We start from the raw sequence: 11,591 nt of genomic DNA, 5'->3' as shown, positions 1-11,591 counted from the left end.
CTGCAGAGGCTGTTAGGAGGAACTCCCTTCTTTGAATTTGTGGGGTTACAAGTGCCTTTCCCAGCTGCTCCAGGAAAAACTTCCTCTTGTTACTCTCATCAGGCATCCAGGTACGGTTGATCTTGTTCCATATAACGAAGGCATTGTAGGGGACACATCAATGATGTTATGGAAGATGACCATGGGCCAGCGGGCAGTCATCCTCCTGCAGCTGTCAGTTCCAATCATTTTGTCCAGGTTGTCCACGCCTCCTTTGCTGTGGTTTTAGTCTAGGATGATGGCTGGCTTCCTGTCCTTTTGATCACTGATCTCAGCTGCTTTGGGCAGTTTGCTGAAGAGGACCACATTCTTGTTCCTCTTTGGTAGGTAAGAAACTAGAATGGGGGTGGGGGTGAAGGCAAACGTTGATGAGAAGGCCTCTCTCCCCCTTGTTGCGAGGAGTGCAGGGTGGAGCTCAGGCCTGTTCTTTCTAACTGCGCCAACCATGCTGATCTTCCTCTCCAGGAGCTAGTGGCTGAGTTCATAAGAGGTGAAGAAATTGTCACATGTGACATTGTGCCCCCTCAGTCCATCTGTCACATCAAGCACAACCCGCATCCCCTGGTTCTTCTCCGGGCCTCCACTGGTCGGCTTCCCCGTGTAGACTTGCATCTTCCGAGCGTAGCTGGATTGTGCGTCACAGGCCACCCATATCTTGATGCAATACTTTGCCGACTTGCTGGGCATATTCTGCCAGAAAGGACAGCGACCTTTTGACAAAGAGATTACTATCAGCAATTAGTATCAGTGTCACAGAAAACAGTCACAGAAATCAATGATATTACAACAATACATAATACAATTATTTGTACACTGGTGGTGTACAGCTTTCATGGAAATATGAACAAAGGCGATGTTACACTTTTTCTAATGTTGGGGTCACTCTAGGAAAAGTAATCACATTTCAAGTAGAAAAAATTCATTTAGTGGGGTTTTCTCTACTGTTTAAAGGGATATTGTGAGATTTTGGCAATTTAGCCGTCTTTCTTTAGTTTGAAGGAAGTTTTTAAATTAACTACTGCAGCTTCAGCACAATTATTAACTCTGAGAGCAGATCCCAAAGACTTCTAGTCATTGCGCTGACGCTAGTTAGCGATCGCTGGAAAAACTACCTTCAAAGTCCTTCATATTTCATGCAGAGACAAAATCTGACTCTGGGTTAGAAGAAAAAGGTTGTAATTGCCAAAATATTGCACTATCCCTTTAAGGAGGAAATGGCATCGGTTCCAATCCAAGTGCCATTTATCAAACTCCAGGCGGTGCTATGGTCAGATGACATGAAAATAGAGCTCTTTAGTCATGAACTTCAGCGGTGGTTTTGGTGTGGAAAAACAGAAGCATGTGCAGAGAAGTACCTCATACCTACAGTAAAATATGGTTCTGCATCTTTCACGTTTATGAAGCTTTTTTGCTTCCCTGGTTCTGTGGCCCTTTTTAAGCTCAACGGCATCATAAACTTGGTACCAAGTACAAGGACATTATAGCCCCAAAAAAACTAGTTCTCTCTGCCGGGATGCTGACATTGGCTGCAAGTGGATCTTCAAGCAAGACAATAACCCCCAAGCACACATCAAAATCCACAATGAAATGGTTAAATGACCACAAAATCAATATGTTGCAATGTCCATCTCAGTCTCCGGACAGAAAGGACGCCTGTATCTTTGTAGTGACTGGGTGTATTGATACACCATCCAATGTGTAATTAATACCATTCTCAAAGGGATATTCAATGTCTGCTTTTTTTTATTTTACCCATCTTTCAATAGGTGCCCTTGGTTGCAAGGCATTGGAAAACTCCCTGGTCATTGTGGTTGAATCTGTGTTTGAAATGCATTGCTCGACTGAGGGACCTTACAGATAATTATATGTGTGGGGTACAGAGATGAGGTAGTCATTCAAAAATCATGTCAAACATTATTATTGAACACAGAGTGAGTCCATGCAACTTATAATGTGACTTGATAAGAACATCTTTACTCCTGAACTTGTTTAGGTTTGACATAACAAAGAGGTTGAATACTTATTGACTCAAGACTTTTCAGCTTTTCATTTTGCTTTTATCATCAAGCTGCAAATTTAGAGTGAAAATGATTTTCCCCAAATGAGAAACTCACGCGCTGCAAATATATTCCAGTTAGGCTCTACACCCATTGTAAAGAGGATTAATGGGCTTCATTTTAACAAGTTATTTGGCCACTTTAGTTGTGATACAAACCTTATCAAAACATATGGTGCGGCAGGGTAGCCTAGTGTTAGAGTGTTGGACTAGTAACCGAAAGGTTGCAAGATTGAATCCCCGAGCTGACAAGGTACAAATCTGTCGTTCTGCCTCTGAACCCACTGTTCCTAGATCGTCATTGAAAATAAGAATTTGTTCTTAGCTGACTTACCTAGTTAAATAAAGGTAAAATAAAACATATAGGCCTATGGGCTCAGCTACATGAGGTGTGGCACTATGATTTGAAAAAGTGGCCCAAAAAAAGGTATGTGCTGTTTCTTGAATTCCACTGGGCATCATTCACAACTGATGGGCTAATATTGTCACCCATCAGACTATTCTTGATTTAATCTTGTCTTTAACTTCTTGCGACTACAGGGGGTGCTGTTCCGAATTAGCATTTTGTCGTCTCCAAATTAAACTGCCTAGTACTCAATTCTTGCTCGTACAATATGCATATTATTAATTCTATTGGATAGAAAACACTTTCAAGTTTCATACAAAGTTGGAATGATGTCTGTGGGTGACCCAGAACTCTTTCTACAGCGAAATCCATGACAGACAGTGAAAGGTCTGAGAGCGAAGCTCTGATTTCAGATCAGTTTTAAAAGTCTCTGTCTATCCTATGGAACGACACGAACTGCACCCGCCTTCCCCTGGATGTCAGTAACCAATGAGAAGTGGAATGGGCCTTCTGCGTAGCTCTCAGAGGTTATAAAGGACCAAGGAGTGAGGGTAGCCCCCCTTTCGACGCTCGCCTTTACGCAGGAAGACACCTCCGGATGCCATTTTCAAAGGCTCGGTTATCAACGTAAAATGTATCCGTCTGTAATTTAATTCGATATAGGACTTAGAAACATCATAAGGTAGTTAATTTAAACCGTTTTATAGCAATTTATATCCGTTTAGTGCGATTTTGATGCATTTCTATGTGAAGCACCGGGCACATTTCGGGGTCCCGGTCGAACGTTAGCGGGCATTTAGACGGACAAAGGACATCTTTCGACCAAAAGAAGATTAAACCCAAGAAAGAATACATTGCCCAAGAATCTGATGGAAGAACAGCTCAAAGTAAGCAATATTTAATATGATAAATCGTTGTTCTGTCGAAATATTTTAAACGCATATTTCGCCATTTTGTTTGTTATCGCGTCACTTGGCGAACCCTGTATTGAAAAGTAAGGATAATTTTAAAAATGTAAGTCAGCGGTTGCATTAAGAACTAATTTGTCTTTCGATTCCTGTCAACCCTGTATTTTTTAGTCAAGTATATGATTAGCTTTCAATTAAACTAGATCACTCTGATAGATGACGTCAGACATATTGAGGCTTGATTTCCTAGTATTTTTATTGTGTAACCACGGTTTTGTATGGCTAAATATGCACCTTTTCGAACAAACTGTATATGTATGTTGTAAAATGATGTTACAGGAGTGTCATCGGAAGAATTCTGAGAAGGTTAGTGAAAAAATTAATATATTTTGGCGGTGGTTACGTTATAGCGCTCTTTGGCTGGAATCGATGCTCTGGTAACGTTTGCACATGTAGTATGCTAACTTATCGATTTATTGTGTTTTCGCTGAAAAACGCTTAGAAAATCTGAAATATGGTCTGAAATCACAAGAACTGGGTCTTTCCATTGCTATGCTTTGTCTATTTTTATGAAATGTTTTATGATGAGTAAATTGGTCATACACGTTGCTCTATCTAGTAATTCTAGTCGATTTGTGATGGTCGGTGCAATTGTAAACTGTGATTTCTACCTGAAATATGCACTTTTTTCTAACAAAAACTATCCTATACCATGAATATGTTATCAGACTGTCATCTGATGTTTTTTTTTATAGGTTATTGGCTATCAATATCTTAGTTGAGCCGAATTGGTGATAGCACCTGAAGGAGTAAGAAACTGATGGAGTTAGAATAGTGGTGTATTTTGCTAACGTGTTTAGCTAATAGATTTACATATTTTGTCTTCCCTGTAAAACATTTTAAAAATCTGAAATGGTGGCTTTATTCACAAGATCTGTATCTTTCATCTGGTGTCTTGGACTTGTGATTTAATGATATTTAGATGCTACTATCTACTTCTGAAGCTATGCTAGCTATGCTAATCAGTGTGTGGGGGGTGGGGGGTGCTCCCGGATCCGGGATTGATACTCGTGAAAGGTTAAATGTACTAAATGTGTGCAATTTGTTTTGATTTAGAATGGACAATTATCATGCATCTGTCTCGAAACAGGGGCCATAATGTTTTATTCCAGCCCAGGTGAATTTAGATTTTGGCTAGATGGGGTTCATTGTATGTGCAAAGTTTTACGCTGATCCAATGAACCATTTCATTTCTGTTCAAAATGTTGTATCAACACTGCCCAAATGTGCCTAATTTGTTAATGAACATTATCTGACTTATTAAACATTATCTGACTAGGCACAATTTATATTTTGGCTGCTAGATTGCAGCAGTGTATTAGCAAAGTTTTGCATTTCTATTCAAAATGTTGTATAAAGCCTACCCAAATGTGCCTAATTGGTCAATATATACATTTTCAAGTAGATAACTGTACACTCTCCTCAAACAATAGCATGGCATTTTTTCACTGTAACATCTACTGTAAATTGGACAGTGCAGTTTGATTAACAAGAAGTTAAGATTTCTGCCCGAAAAAGACATGTCTATGTCCTGGGAAATGTTCTTGTTACTTACAACCTCAGGCTAATCACATTAGCGCACGTTAGCTCAACCATCCCGCAGGAGGGACACCGATCCCGAGGTGAACTGAATTGGAGAATTTAGTATGTGTGTGTGTTTGTGTGTGTGTGCGCTCGCTCGCTCGCTCGTGCTAGTGTGAGATCCTAGACCCATTATAACCCCACCACTATTCCACTACTTGGCCCAATCTGATCCTAGACCCATTATAACCTCACCACTATTCCACTACATGACCCTATCTGATCCTATACCCATTATAACCTCACCACTATTCCACTACTTTGCCCAATCTGATCCTACAGCAGGCCGGCAGCCTGGGAGAACGGGACACTATCGTTCATCACACCTTGTAACTCTTCTGCTGTAAAATCTCATAACCCAAGGAGTTCTCTGCAGCTACCACCACAACATCTATTTTCTGTGATTTGTGTTCCATTTCTGCATCACAGTTGATAACCATGGCTATGAATGCTAAGAAACCTTACTGAAACACATGTTATTCCTATCACTCTCTATTGGCCTCGGCATACTCACAGGGAGCCTCTCAGGATCCCTCTAAACTGGACCCATCTTCCTCTACGACTCTCTTCACTGCCTATGAAGGTTCCTTCAGAGAAAATGACTCAAGTAAAGGTGAAAGTCACCCAGTAAAATATTACTTGAGTAAAGGTTTAAAATTATTCGGTTTTAAATATACTGAAGTATCAACATTAAATTGAATTGATCAAATTTACTTAAGTATCAAAAGTAAAAGGATACATATTTTCAAATTCCTTACATGAAGCAAACCAGACGGCACCATTTTCTTGTTTTTTAAAATATAATTACGCATAGCCAAGGGCATACTCCAACACTCAGTCACAATTTACAAACAAAGCATTTGTATTTAGTGAGTCTGCCAGGTCAGAGGCAGCAGGGATGACCATGGACGTTCTCTTGATAAGTGGGTGAATTGGACCATTTTTCTGTCCTGCTAATCATTCAAAATGTAACGAGTACTTTTGGGTGTCAGGGAAAATGTATGGAGTAGAAAGTACATTCTTTTCTTTAGGAATGTAGTGAAGTGAAAGTTGTCAAAAATATAAATAGTAAAGTAAAGATACCCCCAAAAACGACTTAAGTAGTACTTGAAAGTATTTCTCCTTAAGTGCTTTACACCACTAACTAATGGCCCGACAACAGGATCTCTTGTTGGGTTAATGAGGCAACTAGTCACACCTGTGACAGGTCCTTTAAAAGGAGAGGTGGAAGAGGTAGACCATAACTCACAGACAACAGAGAGACACCCAGTGAATCCCTTGGAAGAGTGCAGAAGGTGAGAGTGCATCATTATTTAATCAACTATCTGCATCTCAAATGGTACCTAAATGTTATTTGCCCCTTGTCAAACGTAGTACAATATATAGTTGTGCCTTTTTGTGGAGCGGCCCCCTGAATTTAAGCGCATAGACTAATCCGTACCTTTGCAGTAAATGGGTAGTGTCTGACAATATCTGTAATGCTTCCCTTTCCCTATGTAGTTCATTGTAGGCCCTCGTCAAAGGTTGTTCACTACATAAGGAATGAGGAGCCATTTGGGAAGGATACATATTCCTGTGTGCCAGGCTAATCTATTGTATGTGGTTGAAGAAATGATACCTGAGTTTTGGCAGAAGACTAGTAGCACCGTGTTGCCCATACTCGCTTCTTGGGGTCCTCAGTACTGGGTTTAGAAAATGCTGCTTAAGTTTTGTACCTTACAGTGGGTTTCCTTAACCTCTCCTCTAGTACCCACAGCCATTCCAGATTTAAAATGCTCAACTAATCTTACACTCTTTCTCTCTCAGGAGACGATTACCATGGCGACATTGACCATCATTCTGCTTGTCAGCACAGCTTTTGCTCTGGGAGGTAAGCGTGACATACCTCACACTTACTCACCTACATTTTAATAAAAACATTTGTTGGTGTTGCTCTGTCCTACTTCACACACATGTAGGTGTTAATACGCAGGTGTGATTTGGAAATGTGTTTCTATTCATAACCGGTTCTCCATGGGACACCCTCTGAGAGGTCAGCCATTATCAACCTTGACACTGGAGAAATGAAGGTTGTGCCTTGCTGAAGGGCACATAGACGGATATATCAACTAGTCAGCTCACTGATTTGAACTACTGGCCCAACTCTCAAACAGCAGGCTACCTGCCACTCCTCTAGTTCCAGAGATGTATATTGGTGTCTAGATGCGGGACTGAGGTATTCTGATATGAACGGTTTGTTTGATTATATTGTCTAGCAACTAACAGGAAATAACACTGATACAATTTCCAGTCTTAGTTTCATCAGCTCTTCTACGAAACTGGAATTTGACTCTACAGGCCTTTTAAACAAGTAGCAGAACTTCAATATTTAGACAGGAAGTACCTAGGTTGCATCTGAAATGGAACCCTATTCCGTATAAACTACTTCTGAATAGGGCACATAGTGGACGCACCCCAAGATTCCAGAATGTATGTCCAGAAATGTATATTGTCCTGCAATGTTATGGTCACATTACAATGTATGTTACCTGTGTCCAGATGCTATGATACGACCCAAGACCCCATGTGAGGATGCTAGAGATGCCGCTTTAAATGGCTCAATTGGAGCCTACGTCCCCACGTGTGACTACAATGGCCAATACACCCCTGAGCAATGTTGGGGATCTACAGGTTAACACGGCCGCACAAAATTCTCAATTCAGTTTAATGTGACACTTCAATGTGTATATATTGTATATGCAACATGTCTTTCTGGTAGGTCACTGTTGGTGTGTGACCAGTACTGGACAGAAGGTCCCGGGTAGTGATACTCCACCAGGCACTGCTAGCAACTGCTAGCAACTGTTCCACCAAGGTGCATGTATATACATACTCATTCACTAAATGTTACTACTTTGCAGCTGATTATTGATGATGTTTTTTGTATAATTGTAGGTGAAAGGCGTTGGAATGAAGACGTTGAAAAGACGAACAGTTGTCTTTACTGTACTACAGGAACTGATTCGCATGGAGAAATCCTGATATTAAACTGTTGATTTACTTACTTCCTTGTTGGTGTGATATGTTGAACAATGTATCTGAACTGGTCCATTTCTGGGAAGTGGAGGAAGGAGTAGGACTGTTATGGTGACTGTATTACCACCACACCGGCAGTTACAGGACATGAAGGCAGTCAAATTCCACGTGACCATTTAGTAATTGAGCTTCTCCAAGCTCTGATGCTGCTGATGGTCATTAGTAGTCTTCTACCACACTTGCTAACTGCCTGGTACTCAGCACTCTATTGTCCCTCTAATCACTCTGACATCAAAGCAAATCTAAATCACTTCATGAGCTCATGTTGCACAACATTTCTATAACCTATGCAATTGTGTGAAAACAGCCTGATGGCTTCTATTAAAAAGAGGAGGATCCCAATAGCTTCTACAGGCTAGATCTACTATAGTTACAGAACCAGTCCCAAATGAACACACCTACTCATACCTGGGTTTTATTTTCTATGTTGTAGAACAGTGAAGGACCTTTGAAATAACACCTATGGCATCATGTCTTAAACAAATCAAAAAGTAGCTACCCTTTACCTTGACAGCTTTTTACAAACTCGGCATTCTCTCAACTAGATGAGGTAGTCACCTGGAATGCATTTCAGTTAACAGGTGTGCTTGTGGAATTTCTATCCTCAATGTGTTTGAGCAGATCAGTTGTGTTGTGACAAGGTAGGGGTGGTATACTAAGTCCTACATGTTAAATGTCAAGTCCATATTATGGCATGAACAGCTCAAATAAGCAAAGAGAAACAGTCCATTACTTTAAGACATGAAGGTCAGAAAATGCGGAACTTTGAACCTTCAAGTGAAGTCTCAAAAACCAAGCGCTATGATGAAACTGGCTCTCGAGGATCACCACAGGAAAGGAAGACACACTGTAGTTACCTCTGCTGCAATGAGTAGACCTGTGGGAACCTGTCATTTGGTCTTAGTCCAAATTTTTGGTTTGAGGCGCCGACTAGGTGAACGGATGTTCTCCGCATGTGGTGTTCCCACCGTGAAGCATGGAGGTGTGATGGTGTGGGGCTGCTTTGTTGGTGACACTGTCAGTGATTTATTTAGAATTCAAGGCACACTTAACCAGCATGGCTACCACAGCATTTTATATTACCTTGATTTAACCAAGTAGGCCAGTAACAAGTTCTCATTTACAACCGTGCCCTGGCCAAGGTAAAGCAAAGCAGTGTGACAAAAACAACAGCTACACATGGGATAAACAAACATACAGTCAACACAATAGAAACATCTATGTACAGTGTGTGCAAATGAACTAAGATTAGAGAGGTAAGGCAATAAATAGGCCATTGTGGTGAAATAATTAAAATGTAATATTAACACTGGATTGATAGATGTGCAGATGATGTGCAAGTAGAGATACTGGGGTGCAAAAGAGCAACAAATAATATGGAGATGAGGTAGTTGGATGGGCTATTTACAGAGGGGCTGTGTACAGGTGCAGTGCACGGTAAGCTGCTCTGACAGCTGATCCTTAGAGCGTTGGACTTGGACCGAAAGGCTGAAAGTTCGAATCCCAAGGCTAACAAGGTAAAAATCTGTTGTTCTGCCACTGAACAAGGCAGTTAACTTCTTTGGGCTGCAAGCCCGAAGCCGGGCGCAATATGACAACAGCCACTTCAAGTGCAGGGCGCGAAATTCAAAATATATTTTTTAGAAATATTTAACTTTCACACATTAACAAGACCAATACAGCATATGAAAGATAAACATCTTGTGAATCCAGCCAACATGTCCGATTTTAAAATGTTTTACAGCGAAAACACCACGTATATTTCAGATAGGGTCATGTAGTGGAATAGTGGTGAGGTTATAATGGGTCTAGGATCAGATTGGGCCAAGTAGTGGAATAGTGGTGGGGTTATAATGGGTCTAGGATCTCACACTAGCACGAGCGAGCGAGCGAGCGCACACACACACAAACACACACACATACTAAATTCTCCAATTCAGTTCACCTCGGGATCGGTGTCCCTCCTGCGGGATGGTTGAGCTAACGTGCGCTAATGTGATTAGCCTGAGGTTGTAAGTAACAAGAACATTTCCCAGGACATAGACATGTCTTTTTCGGGCAGAAATCTTAACTTCTTGTTAATCAAACTGCACTGTCCAATTTACAGTAGATGTTACAGTGAAAAAATGCCATGCTATTGTTTGAGGAGAGTGTACAGTTATCTACTTGAAAATGTATATATTGACCAATTAGGCACATTTGGGTAGGCTTTATACAACATTTTGAATAGAAATGCAAAACTTTGCTAATACACTGCTGCAATCTAGCAGCCAAAATATAAATTGTGCCTAGTCAGATAATGTTTAATAAGTCAGATAATGTTCATTAACAAATTAGGCACATTTGGGCAGTGTTGATACAACATTTTGAACAGAAATGAAATGGTTCATTGGATCAGCGTAAAACGTTGCACATACAATGAACCCCATCTAGCCAAAATCTAAATTCACCTGGGCTGGAATAAAACATTATGGCCCCTGTTTCGAGACAGATGCATGATAATTGTCCATTCTAAATCAAAACAAATTGCACACATTTAGTACATTTAAAGACAAGATTAAATCAAGAATAGTCTGATGGGTGACAATATTAGCCCATCAGTTGTGAATGATGCCCAGTGGAATTCAAGAAACAGCACATACCTTTTTTTGGGCCACTTTTTCAAATCATAGTGCCACACCTCATGTAGCTGAGCCCATAGGCCTATATGTTTTATTTTACCTTTATTTAACTAGGTAAGTCAGCTAAGAACAAATTCTTATTTTCAATGACGATCTAGGAACAGTGGGTTCAGAGGCAGAACGACAGATTTGTACCTTGTCAGCTCGGGGATTCAATCTTGCAACCTTTCGGTTACTAGTCCAACACTCTAACACTAGGCTACCCTGCCGCACCATATGTTTTGATAAGGTTTGTATCACAACTAAAGTGGCCAAATAACTTGTTAAAATGAAGCCCATTAATCCTCTTTACAATGGGTGTAGAGCCTAACTGGAATATATTTGCAGCGCGTGAGTTTCTCATTTGGGGAAAATCATTTTCACTCTAAATTTGCAGCTTGATGATAAAAGCAAAATGAAAAGCTGAAAAGTCTTGAGTCAATAAGTATTCAACCTCTTTGTTATGTCAAACCTAAACAAGTTCAGGAGTAAAGATGTTCTTATCAAGTCACATTATAAGTTGCATGGACTCACTCTGTGTTCAATAATAATGTTTGACATGATTTTTGAATGACTACCTCATCTCTGTACCCCACACATATAATTATCTGTAAGGTCCCTCAGTCGAGCAATGCATTTCAAACACAGATTCAACCACAATGACCAGGGAGTTTTCCAATGCCTTGCAACCAAGGGCACCTATTGAAAGATGGGTAAAATAAAAAAAAGCAGACATTGAATATCCCTTTGAGAATGGTATTAATTACACATTGGATGGTGTATCAATACACCCAGTCACTACAAAGATACAGGCGTCCTTTCTGTCCGGAGACTGAGATGGACATTGCAACATATTGATTTTGTGG

At 40.4% G+C, this 11,591-nt stretch overlaps 1 protein-coding gene across 1 annotated transcript; it reads left to right on the top strand.

The window, feature by feature from the left end:
* Positions 1 to 6,808: 6,808 nt before the first annotated feature.
* Positions 6,809 to 7,828, top strand: LOC120041091 (equistatin-like). Its single transcript, XM_038986061.1, has 3 exons — positions 6,809 to 6,860; positions 7,529 to 7,660; positions 7,749 to 7,828. The coding sequence occupies exons 1-3, from the start codon at positions 6,809 to 6,811 to the stop codon at positions 7,826 to 7,828; spliced, it is 264 nt and encodes an 87-aa protein (XP_038841989.1).
* The last annotated feature ends 3,763 nt before the right edge of the window (positions 7,829 to 11,591 follow it).

The sequence above is a fragment of the Salvelinus namaycush genome, unplaced genomic scaffold (assembly GCF_016432855.1).
Source record: "Salvelinus namaycush isolate Seneca unplaced genomic scaffold, SaNama_1.0 Scaffold4038, whole genome shotgun sequence".
Lineage (NCBI taxonomy): Eukaryota > Metazoa > Chordata > Actinopteri > Salmoniformes > Salmonidae > Salvelinus > Salvelinus namaycush.
This window is presented reverse-complemented; position numbering and strand designations above follow the sequence as displayed.